Source organism: Coenobita brevimanus, chromosome 22 (assembly GCF_032717465.1).
Source record: "Coenobita brevimanus isolate Jiangsu-jjx chromosome 22, ASM3271746v2, whole genome shotgun sequence".
In the NCBI taxonomy this organism is placed as follows: Eukaryota; Metazoa; Arthropoda; class Malacostraca; order Decapoda; family Coenobitidae; genus Coenobita; species Coenobita brevimanus.
Window position 1 is genome coordinate 43565207 of NC_136975.1, and position 15545 is coordinate 43580751.

Here is a 15545-nt window from a genome sequence, read left to right on the forward strand (position 1 = left end):
ATACACTATCTGAAAAAGCAATGCTTGATAGACATTCATAGCATGCTAGCAGCAGCCACCGTTTCACAGCGGACGAAATGATCAGAATGCGCGATCCTGTTCATCCTCTGCCTCACGACTGCTCTAGCAAGGCTAGCATGATTGGTGATGGTGAATGCATGAATGCAAGCCGCTGCATGTGTGCGTGGGTATGAGTGTGGTGTGGGTGTACTTAATTATGCAATCAGTTACACTAAAATGTAACACTTGGAATATAATAATCTAAAGTGTAGCATCTGTAATACTCGTATAGGAAACTAAAATGTAACCCTCTGAATAAACACTAAGTCACACCTCTGTCAGAATTCAACTTACCAGCAATTCCACCTTCTGCAGGGTTAACTTATCGAGGCTGTACTATATATATATGCTGTATATATATATATATATATATATATATATATATATATATATATACATTTGTTCCTAACCACTTCAGTCTGATAATGTGATAGTTTAGCATATTGTTGCAATCTCCTAAGTATTTTATACCAGTTAGGATGGACCTTTAGTAGTGAAGGGCTTAATGAAGGCTCTGTCAAATCCCTTCAGCTCTGCAAGTCTCTCCTATGCTGAGTAAAATTATTTTGAGATAACAGGAATAAAACAGAAAGACATCAGTGGCTGGATGGGGTTAAGTCACTACTGAATTAGAGAAAAATTACCGACTAAAATGCCATTGACAGCTGTAATGTTGATTTGCCATTTTCCTCTAATATACAGCACCAGTGGTGGTAGGTGACGGGAACCATCATCCATTCGCTTGATTTAGTGCTGCCTATTTCTCCCTTCACCTTTATCATTCTGTTTCTGTGTCTTCCCTCTTCTCTTCCCACTTCTCACTTGCCTTCCGGAATGTCACTTTTTACTACACTTCATTCCACTTCAGGTGGCTCTACACTGAGTGACAGGCCAAATAGTTTCATGTAATCCAGGAAACCATTTACAGTGTTGGATAGTAACCATATAACTAGATAATGGGGTGATGTTGAGCCTACTCTGGTGCCCCTGTTAAATGGATGGAGAAATGCAAATGTGGCATCCACCTGAGAACCACATCTCCTCGCTTTTCCCTGGGCCCCACTGTGATGAGGTGCTGTCGACGTCAAGGGAACCTTGGTTCACATTACAGGACAGCCCTGCAGGGATATATGTTTGTCTGTGGTTGATGGGTCTGCTTGGTCAGACAGACTAGGGCCGATCAGCAATGACAACAACATCAGTACTTGTTGTGATATTTAGTAACACATCCCTGGTGTCTAGTGAGGACTAATAGAAATGTGAAACAAAGTGTAGTATATTAGCAGATGTCATGTCAGCATGTAACTGTACCTTAGACTTCCCTGAATGTATTTGAGTAGTACTGAGTAGTAGCAGTAAAAGTTGTAGTCCCAAGTACATTTGATCAAAAAAGTATCGGTGTAAACTTGGTGTAAAACAATCTGACATCACAGATGATGGCTGTTAGAAAATGGATGATGAGTTTCCCTCAGGTTGGCAACTTTGCATTCATGATGATGCCATGTATTGCTTGCATTTGTCTCTGCCTTATTGGTATAGTTAGAGCATGCATGTTTAGGTGATAATAATCTTCGTGGGTATTCACAAGATAATGATAATATTGAACATCATCAGACTCCACCTGTGCAATACTTTTTCTGTACATCTGGTATGTGAAAATGTTGGGCTGCAGGCAGAAGTTGCCCTTCTTTGGTAGTTGACCATCCCTCTTTCAGGGGATAGGGAGTTAGTTATGTGATGTTTGTATAACTGGCAACAGAATTGCCTGGTTATATATTGGTACCACTACATGCATTCATTCCTTTCCAGCACCAGTAGTATGGAACTCCAAGAATTACATTACTGCTTAAAGTTATTTACAAGGCTGTATGTAATGATTTGTTGTTGGAGCCAAATATCTCAGTTGTGTTATTAATACTGTACAACTGTTGATTCAGCTTACAAAACATGCTTCATTATTTCATTATCTCCTAACACTCATCTTCTCAGATTCTTCCAGAAACTGAATGACTACAACTCAGCCATCCAGTTTCTGGTGCTGTCCAAATGCACAGATGAGGCATTCCAGCTGGCACGAACTCATGGTAAGATGGAGCTTTACGCAGAGATCCTGGGCTCAGATGCCACACCTGAGGACTACAAGAGTCTGGCATTGCACTTTGAAAATGAGCGGAACCATTTCCTTTCTGGAAAGTTTTATTACCTGGCAGGGACCTACCCAAAGGCAAGGGAGTATTAGTATTTTGTTGTTTTATACAGTATTCCATGGGGATTAGAGAGAAAAACATTACCCACTAATTTCCTGTGTGTCATACAGTGATGTGACCAAGAGAGGCCTAACTTGTATGATGCATGAGGGAACGTGTGGAACCTGATAAGATGATATATCAGATACATATATACAAAAGCCTCAGAACTACCAGTAAGTATCATTCTCGCTTCACTTGCAGTTGATAGGTTTGCTGGTCCAGGCATGACTGAGGTTTAGCAGCAACAACAACAAGAACAACTCTTAAGCTTTCATTAGCTCCATTCATCAACTCTTACCACTACTGGAACATTACAGAGTTATTCCTGTTGTTCAATCAGCATACTGAAAATACCATTCAGCTGAAACTTCATTAACAAGAATTCATAGTGCCTTGGTGGCAAACACCTGTGGTGGGATGTCCTCTCTTCTAGTTCTGTTGGATCTGTCTGCAGCTTTTGATACAGTGGATCATAAACTATTGTTGGATGATCTGTATTTTTATGGTGTTTGCGATGGTGCTCTTTTGCCTCTTAAGTTGTATCTGTTGGACAGATCTCAGAGAGTGGTTGTTGACTCTACTAGCTCTGATTCTGCTCCCCTTCTATTCGGAGTCCCTCAAGGATAAGTTTTGGGTCCAATTCTATTTACAATCTACATGAGTAGTTTATCATCTTTACTTAATGCTCACAACGTGTCCTATCATTTTTATGCTGACAACACCTGGCTGTACGTTAAGATGTCAGATATCAATGATACTAAGCTTGAATCTCTATTGTCTGATATTAAGATTTGGATGGCTTGAAGGAAACTTAAGCTGAATGGTGGTAAAACTGAGATCATCATCAGAAGAAGAAACAGAAGGAATGACGACACTGATAATGCCCTGGCATTGAACATTGGCATGTCATGGCTTAATCCAGTCAGTTCCATTCAAAATCTGGGTGTTTATTTTAATTCAAAGTTAAATTACAAAGAACATATCAATCAAGTTGTCAGAGGGTGTAATTTGCGTATCAGAAATCTGTACTCTGAGAAAATTCTTGAATAGACTTTGCCTCTTAACAATGGTCCATGCAGTGGTCTTGTCTTGTGTTTGTTATTGTAATTCACTGTGGATTGGTTTTCCAGATAATTTACTGACGAAAGTTCAGTCTGTGTTGAACAGGGCAGCATGGCTTATCTTTGGTCTCCCTCTGAGAACCTTGACTACACCATTCCTAATTGAGCTGCATTGGGTACCAGTAAAGGCTGGAATTGAATTTAAACTGCATCTTATTACATTTGAGGTTTTTAAGTTTGGCGAACCGAATTCTATCTATCTATCTATTGCTAGACGCCTTAATCCCTTATGGGGTGGCCACAAACAGATCGCCTCCACGTTTCCCTGTCCCCCGCCATTTCACTGCCCTGCTCTCAACTCACACCTCCCTCTCTCATATACCTCTCCACTCCATCCCTCCACCTCATCCTCGGCCTCCCCTTCCCTTTCTCATATACCTCTCCACTCCATTCCTCCATCTCATCCTCGGCCTCCTCCTCCCTCTCCCCCCCTCCACCTCACTCACATACACTCTCCTCGTCAGTCTCATCCCCCATCCTCTCCTCATGGCCAAACCACTTCAGTGTGTTCCTCCTAATGCATCCTAACATGTCCACATCCACACCACAATGCTCCTTGATATCCTCATTTGTGAGCCTGTCTCTCCATGTGACTCCACAGGCTCCTCTTAAATAACTCATTTCCACTGCTCTCACTCTTGATTTGTGTCCTTCCAACAATGTCCAAGCTTCACTTCCATAAGTTAGGGTTGGTATCACAATACTATCATGTAGTAACTTTTTCACTTCCATGCTCACTTCCCTGTTTCTTATCACTGCTTTCAAGGAACCAGCAACCTTTCTTCCATGTTGTACCTTTTCAAGCTCTTCATCCTCTAAACTTTCATCCCTACTCATCACACTCCCCAAGTACTTAAAGGTGCTGACATTTTCCTTTTCCTCACCATCCAACCTCACTGTACATTCATTGACTTCACCTCTCTCAACGACCATCACTTTGCTCCTCCCTACATTCACCTTTAGATTCCGTTTCTTACACACTCTCCCAAACTCATCCACCAAGCCTTGCAGCTCCCCTTCGTCTTCACATAACAACAAGTATCATCTGCAAACAACAGTACAGGGAGTTTCCAAACACAACTCTCTCTCACTAGGGCCACTCCAACATCCACTGCCCTACCTTGTACCTCTTTTATTACCCCATCCATGTACAGATTGAACAACCATGGAGACATGACACATCCCTGTTTCAACCCAACCTTCAAAGAGCAAAATTCACTCAATTCACCATCCACACGCACTGCAGCCTTAGCATCATCATACAAACTCTTCACAGCACTCAACAACTTCCCATCTACTCCATATATTCTTAATACTTTCCACAATCCGAAGTATCTTGCTGAATTGTTAAAACTCCCATCTGCATGCCCAAGTGGGATGTAACGTGGTGAAGATGATTCTTTGCATCTTGACGAGCCTGGAGCCATTCACCAGTCATCGTTCTCTGATTGTTCTTTTGTGTATAGAGCCCCCAGGTTATATACTGTAATAGATTGCCATTGTCCATGAAACAACTCTCTTCTGTTGAATCCTTTAGGAGACAGATGAAACACTTTCTTTTTTCAAAATGTACGACCTGGAATGAGGTACTGTGATGGATGATTGTTGGGTTTAATTATTGGCACTTTCATGTTTTTTTTTAATGATGAAGTTTGTACTGTATATGTGAGATGTCATAATTCTTGTAATTGTAAAAATTATATATATGTGTGTCAAGTGCTAGTGAATTCCCTATGGAAGAACTGGCACCTTTGAGAAACAAAAGACATTATTATTATTATTATTATTATTATTTTTATTATTGGTGGTAGATGGGACACTCACCATCCACTCACTCGATGTAGTGCTGCTTTCGGGCGTCTTCCCTTTCCTTCCTTCCTCTTAAGTCGTTCTTTACTTCATTCTTTCCTTGTCCTAGGTGACTTTACACTCCCTCTTTTGTCTTTCTTTCCTCATTCTTTCCCCTTCCTTCTGCCTGTGGGTGATTCTACTCTGAGTGGCAAGCCAAATGGTTTCCTGTACTCCGGGAAACCATTGTACTGTGCTGGGTGGTAACCATATAACCAAATAATGGTGCCTGGTGGTTTAGTGGGTAATTGGTGCGCTCCAGTCGGATTGAGCCGGTGAAGGTTTATATCCAAAGGGTGGTTGGGGTTTATTGCTCATGTAATGCCACTCAGGGATGAGTGAGGTTGGTCACTCTCATCTTATATGTCGGGACCAACTTGCCTAGCCCCGGGCTCCTACTCTCCTCAAGAGGCAAAGTAGGATTGGATGATGGATGGATGGATGGATTATTATTATTATTATTATTATTATTATTATTATTACTTTCAATTCCATTCGCTCATATTTTTCCACTTTCATCCCTCACACGTTCTTACTTTTTTCACTCTCATACCTACATTTTTGCACTTCTTTCCAAAATAATTGCCTCATTTCAGAATGCCTGACATTTTTGTTCCAAGATCATCATTTGCTTCTCTCTTTCTCCTCTTACTAATCTCTTCACATGTTTATTATGCTGTATGCAGTATATTCCCCTCTTGTTATGTTTGATTCCCTTTCTTACATGCACTTGAGCTCTTTTCCTCCACTGCTATTTTGATCTCTGAATCTCACCAAGCTGTCCAAACTTTTTACTAGTTACTTGCCTCATGACACCACACATAGCTTCAGCATTCCTAACCAGACACTCCTTTGCCCTCAATAGATTTTTCAGATCCTTTTCCTCCCAATTCAATTACTCTAATTCTTCTTTTACCTTACCTGGTATTCTTCTGCCATTGCTTTGTTTCTCAGCTTCTCCAGCTTGTGTATTTCACCGACCATTCTTGAGCTTTATCTACCATTTTCTTTTTGGTTTTACCTTGCATACCACACTCATATGACCAGTTAAAGCTGTGCATCATCCTCTCATTACCCTTATGTCAACAACACCCCCGATCGACTTTCTTTGTACAGACGCATTATCAGTCATGTTCTTTCCAACATTCTCCCCAATTTCTGGATATCGTGTAGTGTGTATGTGTGTGCCCCTTTGGGCTTAAAATTAAGTTGAAAATGCATAGCCCATAGCCCCCTTTCCTGACACATGTCCTTCAGTTGTTATCTGTTGTCATTCTCCCCTGGTACTTTGTAGCCACCTATCATATCATGCAAAGGATTAGTGTCAAGTCTCCCATTAATGTTATACATAGTGGAGGAAGGTATTATGTAATTACAGTACATAAGTTATGAGTAAATATCATAGATTCCTTGCTGCTGAAATGACCAGGTAATCAGCAAGAACACAGTTGTATTACTCATTTTTACACTCCTGAAGATGGGCTGTGTTGTACAGCCTATCAAACTTTGCAGTGTTGCATATAATGGAAGTGAAATTTCCCTTGTCATTTGTATTTCTTTTATCTTTTAGGCAGTGAAGCATCTGATCCGATCAGCCCAGAGTGCAGGGACAGAAGATGGAGAGAGTATTCAGCTGGCAATTGATGTAGTGGCTGCAGCAAATGATGATGTTCTTACTCGCCAGTTGATTGATTTCCTCATGGGAGAAGTAGATGGTATCCCAAAAGTAAGATGATTTGTATCTCTCATAGTGCAACTGGTTATATTTTTAACCCCTTCACCTGAGGAATGTCTTTTACATTTTATTGTGGCTATCACCAGATTATTATTATTATTATTTTTTCAATTTACGAGAAACCTGTTCAGGCTTACGAGGTTAGAATGCTTCATGGGCAGAGCCAGGAGTGTTGCAAAAAATTGTATACAGTCTTGCCTTGCTATGCAGTGGGATTACGTCTGGCGAAAACCCATAGCACAATGATTTATCATATAGTGAAGTTGATACAATATGGGTTCAATGAGGATAGGGAGGGAGCTGATGACCACAGCCTAAAATTCATAAAGACACACACACACACACACACACACACACACACACACACACACACACACACACACACACACACACACACACACACACACACACACACACACACACACACACATCAGAAAGAGAGAAGGACCTAGGTGTGATTATCAATAACAGACTATCTCCGGCTGACCACATCAGCGAGAAGGTACGGAACATGTATACACTGCTTGCAAATATGAGAATAGCATTCACATACATAAATGAAGACATACTAAGAAGGATAATAACATCATTCATTAGACCAACCCTGGAATATGCATCAGTAGTCTGGAGTCCTCATCTCAAAAAACACATAGACAAGATTGAAAAAGTTCAAAGGGCCACTACAAGATGGATACCAAGCTTAAGGGACCTAAGCTACGAAGAAAGATTAAATAAACTGAATCTACCAACACTACAGGAGAGAAGGAAAAGAGGTGACATGATAATGCTATATAAGTGCATATCAGGGAAGAAAATAGACATAAATGGTTACTTAACATATGGAGAAGCATCAGCAAGAGGACACTGCAAAAAACTGCATAAGAAGAGAGGTGATAAAGACGTAAGGAAATTCAGTTTCCCAAACAGAGCAATTGATCAGTGGAATGCACTACCGAATGAAATAGTGTGTGCCAAAACAATTCACAAATTTAAGGATATGTACGATAAATATGGTTTAAAACACGGGACAGTACGAGCTTGACTCATTCCTGTAAAGATACAATTCGGTAAGAACACACACACACACACACACACACACACACACACACACACACACACACACACACACACACACACACACAGTGTCGTGGAAATTGAGCAGGGAGCCAGGTTTTGAAAACATTATTATAAAAGACCTAAAAGAGGAAGAAAGTGAAGTTTTGAAGTTGCTGAATGAGCAAGTGAAAGAAAAAATGACGGGATGTCAGAGGATGAGCGTAAGAATTTTTTCTGGAGAGTGATGGACATGAATATCAGGATGTGTTACATCAAGAACTAGAAGTGATGGAAAAGAGGGATATGGAGTGAGCACAAGCAAAAGAAGGATGAATAAAGAAAAGATTGTATTGAAAAATTTAACGATCATGTATAGTAATGTGGATGGACTAATATCTAGGAGAGGGAACTAAGAGATTATATGAAGGAAAAGAAACCAAAAATTATTTGCTTGGTAGAGACCAATTTTCCCCGGGATGTTGATACTAAATTATTTGGATGAAAGGAATATACTGTGTGGAGGATGGATAGAGAGGGGAAGTTTGGGGGAGGAGTAATGATTTTAACTCATCCGAATTTAAAAGCAAAAGAGATAGAACTTAAAAACAACACAGCAGAAATTTGGGGGTTGGAAAGACAACTATGGAGATAAAATAGATGTAACAGTATTCTGCATGCCCTCTCAAACTAGTACATTGAAAAAAGAAGATTATGAACAGCTGATAAGAGAATGCATCTTACAGATAAAGATGTCAGTTGAACAGTGGAACAGAATAATAATCATGGGGGATTTTAACTGTAGAGAAGTTGACTGGCAAAATATGGATGCTGGGAGCAGTGAGGAATTGTGGGGCAATGAATTGATGGAAATGGTGATGGCAAATTTGTTAACTCAGTTAAAGAAAATGCAAGAACTAGAGGAGACGACAAACCATCAAGGCTGGACCTTGTGTTCATGAAGGAAACAAACGATGTGAAGAATGTAACATATCAATGCCCCCTAGGTAAAAGTGATCATCTGGTTATTGAGATGGAAGTGGTAGGAGTAAGGGAAAGTGAAAGAGATGAAAAACACTAGAGAAACTTGATATAATAATCGGATTTTTCTTCCCAAAGGAGTGATTTCCAGAATGTAGACTTGAGTGAAATGGATGCTGTTGAAAATTTTGATAAGAAGTATGAGTATCTGGTGGAAGTGTACAAAACAGGAATTGGTAAATATGTCTCAAAATTCTCCACAGCAGGAAAAGAAGAAAAATTGTTCAACAATAGGTGTAGAAAGGCACTTGAGGCAAAACGCAGAGCATGGAATGGTACAGTGCAAGGGCATGAGAGGAATACAAGAAAACTAGAAATGGATATGCAAAGATACAGAGGAAGAAAGGAAGTATGAGAGAGATATTGTAACTGAATGAAAAAAGGAACCTGAGCTATTTTCTAGGTTTGTAAATGGTAAAATGAAAGTTAAGGACAGTATAGCATGATTGAGAGATGGAGATGGAGCTGATGAAAGAGAAGAAGATTTGTGGAAATAATGAACAACAAACTGCAACCAGTTTATGTACTGAATGAGGAATTTAATGAATCTGAAATGGAAACCAGGACAACGAGAATGGCAGAAATTACAGTTGACAAGAAATGAGTTGTTGCAGATGACGAGGGACTTGGATGTAAGGGGAGCATTGGGACCAGAAATGTGGCTGGGTGGATCCTGAAAGAATGTGCTGATCAATTAGCGTGCCTGTTTTTGTCATCATAAGGAGCTGTCTGGAAAATGGGGAGATACCTAAAGACTGCAAAAGAGCTAATGTTGTGCTAGTCTTCAAGGGAGGAGATAGGGAAGATCCACTCAGGTATAGACCTGTGTTACTTACTAGTGTTGTTTGTAAAATTTGTGAGAAAAATATCTGAAAAAGATGGATTAGGTATTTAGAAGAAAATTAAGTGATAACACCAAGACAGTTCGGTTTTGGGAAAGGAAGATCGTGTGTTACCAGTCTACGAAGTTTATAGTACGGTAGGGTGATAGATGTTATACAAGAGAGTGAGGGGTGGTTAAATTATGTCTGCCTAGACTTCAGGAATGCAGACAGGGTGCCTTATAAGAGATTGCTGTGGAAGTTGAAGACCTTGAGAGGAATGCATGGGAAACTATTAAAGTGGATGGAAGATTATCTGGTAGGAAGGCAGATTAGAACAGTCATAAGAGACAAGGTTTCACAATGAAAAGATACGACTAGTGGAGTGCCACAGGGCTCTGTCTTGGCTCCAGTAATGTTCTGATATATATAAGTGATTTGCCAGAAGGTTTGAATAGTTACATGAGTTTGTTCGCAGATGATGCTAAAATAATAAAACGTATTAAATGTATTGATAGTTTTAAGGAGTTACAAGAGGACTAGAACAAACTCCACAACTGGAGTCAGACTTGGAAAATGGAGTTCAGTGCCAAGAAGTGTCATGTATTACAAGTGGGAGTGAGTGAAGAAAGACCACATTGAATATATAATATGGGCAGTGAGATAATTAGCAAAAGAAAAGAAGAGGAGGACTTGGGAGTGATGATACAAGATGACCTGTCAATAGAAAAGCATATAAACAGAATCATTGGAGGCACATATGTGTTACTAACCAACATGAGCATGGCATTTAATTATATGGATGAGGAAATGCTGAGGGAGTTGATAGTGTCCATGATAAGACCAAGACTAGAATATGCAGCTGTAATATGGTCACCTCATCTGAAAAAGCTCATTGATAAACTGGAGAAGATACAACAGATAGCAACAAGGATGATACCATGCTTAAGGGAACTGGCCAATAAGGAGAGACTGGAAAAACTGAAGTTAACACTGTGTGAGGGAAGGGAAAGAGGATATTTGATTTTGATATTTAGAAATGTAAGATGTCTGGAAAAGGTGGATAGGTGGAATCTTTTTGTATTGGACAGTGGAAGGACAAGAGGTCACGAATTTAACTTGAGGAAAAGCAGATGCCATAATGATCTTAAAAAGTTTAGTTTCCCAAACAGAAGTTAAGTACTTGGAATGACCTAGACAAGGAGGTGGAAACAAAAAGCATCCATCCACTCACTTGATGTAGTACTGCTCTCTGGTGACTGCCCTTTCTTCTCATCCTTCCTTCTTTCCTTCTTCTTGTGTCTTTCTTTCCATCATTCTTTCCTTTTCCTTCTGTCTGCTGGTGACTCTACATGTAGTGACGAGGCAGATGGTTTCCTGTACACCAGGAAACCATTTACTATGCTGGGTGGTAACCGTATAACCAAATTATGGTGCCTGGTGGTTCAGTAGATAATTAAGGCACTCCAACCGGATTAAGCCTGTATCGGTTTATATCCAAGGGGTGGCTTTATTGCTCACGAAATGCCACTCAGGAATGAGTAAGGTTGGTCACTCTCATCTTAGATGTCAGGACCTACCTGCCTAGCCCTGGTCTCATACACTCCTCATGCGATGGGACAATGCAGGATTTGATGATGTATGTATGTTTCTTAAGGCACTCCAATCGGATTGGACCTGTGCCGGTTTATATCCAAGGGGTGGTTGGGGTTTATTGCTCACATGATGCCACTCAGGGATGAGCAAGGCTGGGCACTCTCATCTTAAATGTCAGAACCAACTTACCTTGACTTGGGCCGCTACACTTCTTATGGGGCAGCACAGGTTTAAATGATGATGATGATGATGATGATGATGATAAGAGTAGATATGGAGACACGACAATATGAGCATAGCTCAATTCCTGTATACTACAGATAGGTAAATACATCATCATCATCATCATCATCATTTAACCCAGTGTTGCCCCATGAGGAGCATAGGAGCTTGGGGCTAGTTAAGTTGGTCTTGACATTGAAGATGAGAGTGACCAGAGTCACTCATCCCTGAGTGGCATTACATGGGCAGTAAACCCCAACCATCCCTTGGATATAAACCCACACAGGCTCAGTCCGGCTGGAACGCCTTAATTACCCACTAAACCACTGGGTGCCATAATTTGGTTATATGGTTACCACCCAGCATAGTAAATGGTTTCCTGGTGAAAAGGAAACCATTTGGCTTGTCACTCAGTGTAGAGTCACCAGTAGACAGAAGGAAGAGGAAAGTAATGAAGGAAAGAAAGACAGAAGAGAGGAATGAGCATCACACGAGAGCAGCACTACATCAAATGAGTGGATGGTGAGTGCCACCTACCATTAATAGGTAAACACACACATACACACAGACACACAGTGCAAGCTGAAATAATGAACAAATGTTTCTAATCGGTTTTCACTAATGAAAAGGAGTTTGTCAAAGGGGAGGGAGTGATTAGAAATGTAACGGTGATAAAAGATATAAAAGTGGAGGTACAGGACGTGTATAAATTACTGGAAACTCAATATGTAAGGAGAGCCCCATGACCAGATGAAATTTCTAATTGGGTACTGAAGGAATGCAGAGAGCAACTGGCAGGTAAAATTCACGGTTTAATTGTGTGTTCTCTGGAAGAGGGGAAAGTGCCTCAAGAATGAAAGAGGGCAAATATGGTACCAATTTATAAGGGAGGAAACAGGGAAGAACCCCTGAAGTATAGACCAGTGTCGCTAACCAGCATGGTCGCAAAATTGTGTGAGAGAATCCTGAAAGACAGATGGATAAAATATCTAGAAGAGATTAATATTTTGGCTGAATATCAGTTTGGATTCAGAAGTGGAAGGTCATGTGTTTCTAACTTGTTGAGCTTTTACTCAAGAGTGATTGATGTGGTACAGGAGAGAGACGGTTGGGTGGATTGTATGTATTTAGACTTGGAGAAGACCTTCGACAGGGTACCCCATAAGAGACTAATGTGGAAACTAGAGTATATAGGTGGACTGAAGGGGAAACTCTTGGAATGGATGAGAGACTTCTTGAGAGACACAAATGAGGACAGTAATAAAGGATAGGATGTTTGGATGGAGGGAAGTAACAAGTGGAGTCCCTCAAGGCTCGGTGTTGGCGCCAGTAATGTTCCTGATTTAAGTAAATGATATGGTAGATGGAGTGAACAGTTATGCAAGTCTGTTTGCTGATGATGTAAAGATCTTCAGGAAGGTAGAGGGTGAGAAGGATTGTAAAATGCTACAGGAGGATCAGGACAGGATACATGATTGGAGCAGGATGTGGAAAATGAAATTTCTATCTATCTATCTATCTATCTATCTATAGCCCGACGCCCTAATCCCGCAAAGGGTGGCCGCAGACAAAACGCCTCCAAGTCACTCTGTCACCCACCATTTGACTCCCCTCCCTCCAACTCAACCCCCCCCTCCCTCATATACCTCTCAACTCCATCTCTCCACCTCATCCTCGGTCTACCCCTCCCTCTCCCTCCCTCCACCTCACCTACATACACCCTCTTACTCAGTCTTTCATTCTCCATTCTCTCAACATGTCCAAACCACCTCAGTGTATTTCTCCTAATCTTTTCAACCACATCCACATCTACCCCACAACGTTCCTTCACTTCTTCATTCGTCAACCTGTCCCTCCACGTCACTCCACATGCTCCTCTCAAGTAACTCATTTCCACTGCTCTCACTCTTGACTTGTTCCCCTCTTGCAAGGTCCACGCCTCGCTTCCATATGTCAGGGTAGGGATCACATTACTATCATGCAGTGACTTCTTAACTTCCATACTCACCTCCCTATTTCTCATCACTGCTTTCATTGTACCAACAACCTTTCTTCCCTGCTGTACCCTTTCACGTACTTCATCCCCCAAAGTTCCATCCTTACTCATCACACTACCCAAGTACTTGAATGCACTCACATTCTCCATATCCTCACCATCCAACCTCACTGAACACTCTGTGACTTCATTCCTCTCAAACACCATAACTTTACTTTTGTTTACATTAACTTTCAGCTTCCTCCTCCTACACACTGTCCCAAATTCATTCACCAAACCTTGCAACTCCCATTGATCTTCACTCAACAATACTGTATCATCAGCAAACAGCAACACCGGAAGCTTCCAAATCTCACCCTCATTCATTAGGGCAACCCCCACATCCACTGCCCTACCTTGCACCTCCTTTACAACCCCATCCATATATATATTAAACAGCCATGGAGACATCACACACCCCTGTTTCAGTCCCACATTGAGATCAAAGAACTCACTCAGCTCACCATCCACTCGCACCGTAGCCCTAGCTCCTTCGTACATACTCTTCACAGCACTCAACAATTTCCCCTCCACTCCATATATTCTTAATACCTTCCACATACCTTGCCTATCTATTCTGTCATAAGCTTTCTCCAAGTCCATGAAGGCAGCATACACTTTCCTTCCCTTCTCTAGATACTTCTCCACTAAACATCTTAGAACAAATATCTGATCTACACACCCTTTTCCCTTCCTAAATCCCCCTTGTTCTTCTCCAACTAGCTCCTCTGTCATATGCCTAACCCTATCAATGAGTATTCTACCATATATTTTACCAGTCACACTAAGAAGGCAAATACCCCTATGGTTACCACATACTTCTCTCTCCCCTTTTCCTTTGTACAGAGGAACAATTATACCTGATTTCCAGTCCTCTGGAACCCTTCCCTCTTCCCAAGCCAATCTACACAACTTCCATATCCACTCCACAACAATCTCACCCCCATACCTAAGCATTTCACCACACACTCCATCAATTCCTGGGGCCTTTCCCAGCTTAATCTTCTTCATCGCTTCCACTACTTCCGACCTACTGATCTCTTCCTCCCTCCTCTCATCTCTTCTTCTCCCAGCCATTCCCCAACCACTTATACTCACACTGCTCTCACTCTCTACATTCAACAAATCCTCAAAGTGCTCCTTCCATCTCCTCAATTTCTCTCTCTTCTCCACCAACAATCTATTATTCCTATCTTTCACTCCCCTACTGTTTCCCCTTTCACACTGCCTTACTTTCTTTACCTCCTTCCAAAACAATTTCTTACTCTCCCTCCATTTCACACTCAGATTCCTCCCAAACTCTTCATTTAACTCAAATTTAATGCAAAGAAATGTAAAATATTGGAAATGGGTAAAAGTACCAAGAGGCCATCACTGAATTATGTGATAGGTAATAAATCAATCACAAAAGTGAGAGAAGAGAAAGATTTGGGAGTGCTGGTCCAGGATAGTTTGTCACCTGAAAAACATGTTAACAAGATAGTTAGAGAGACGTATAAACTCTTGACTAACATAAGAGTAGCATTTCATTATATGGGTGAGGAGATGATGAAAAAATTGATAGTGGCCATGATCCACCCCAGGTTAGAATATACAGCAGTTGTGTGGTCCCCACACAAAAAGAAAGATATAAACAAGATTGAGAGAATACAAAGAACAGCAACCAAGATGGTCCCCAGTCTGGCAGATTTGTCATACAGAGAGAGGCTGGAAAAGCTGGACATGCCTTCCTTAGAGGAAAGGAGAAGGAGGGGAGACATGATT

General features: G+C 41.0%; 1 protein-coding gene across 1 annotated transcript in view; it reads left to right on the top strand.

Moving 5' to 3' along the window:
- Oseg6 (intraflagellar transport protein Oseg6) overlaps positions 1–15545 on the top strand; it is a 198657-nt gene that overhangs the window by 143883 nt on the left and 39229 nt on the right. The window contains exons 22-23 of the mRNA XM_080266921.1: positions 2050–2284; positions 6849–7004. Coding sequence (XP_080123047.1) covers positions 2050–2284; positions 6849–7004 — 391 coding nt within the window. The remainder of the gene's footprint in view (positions 1–2049; positions 2285–6848; positions 7005–15545) is intronic.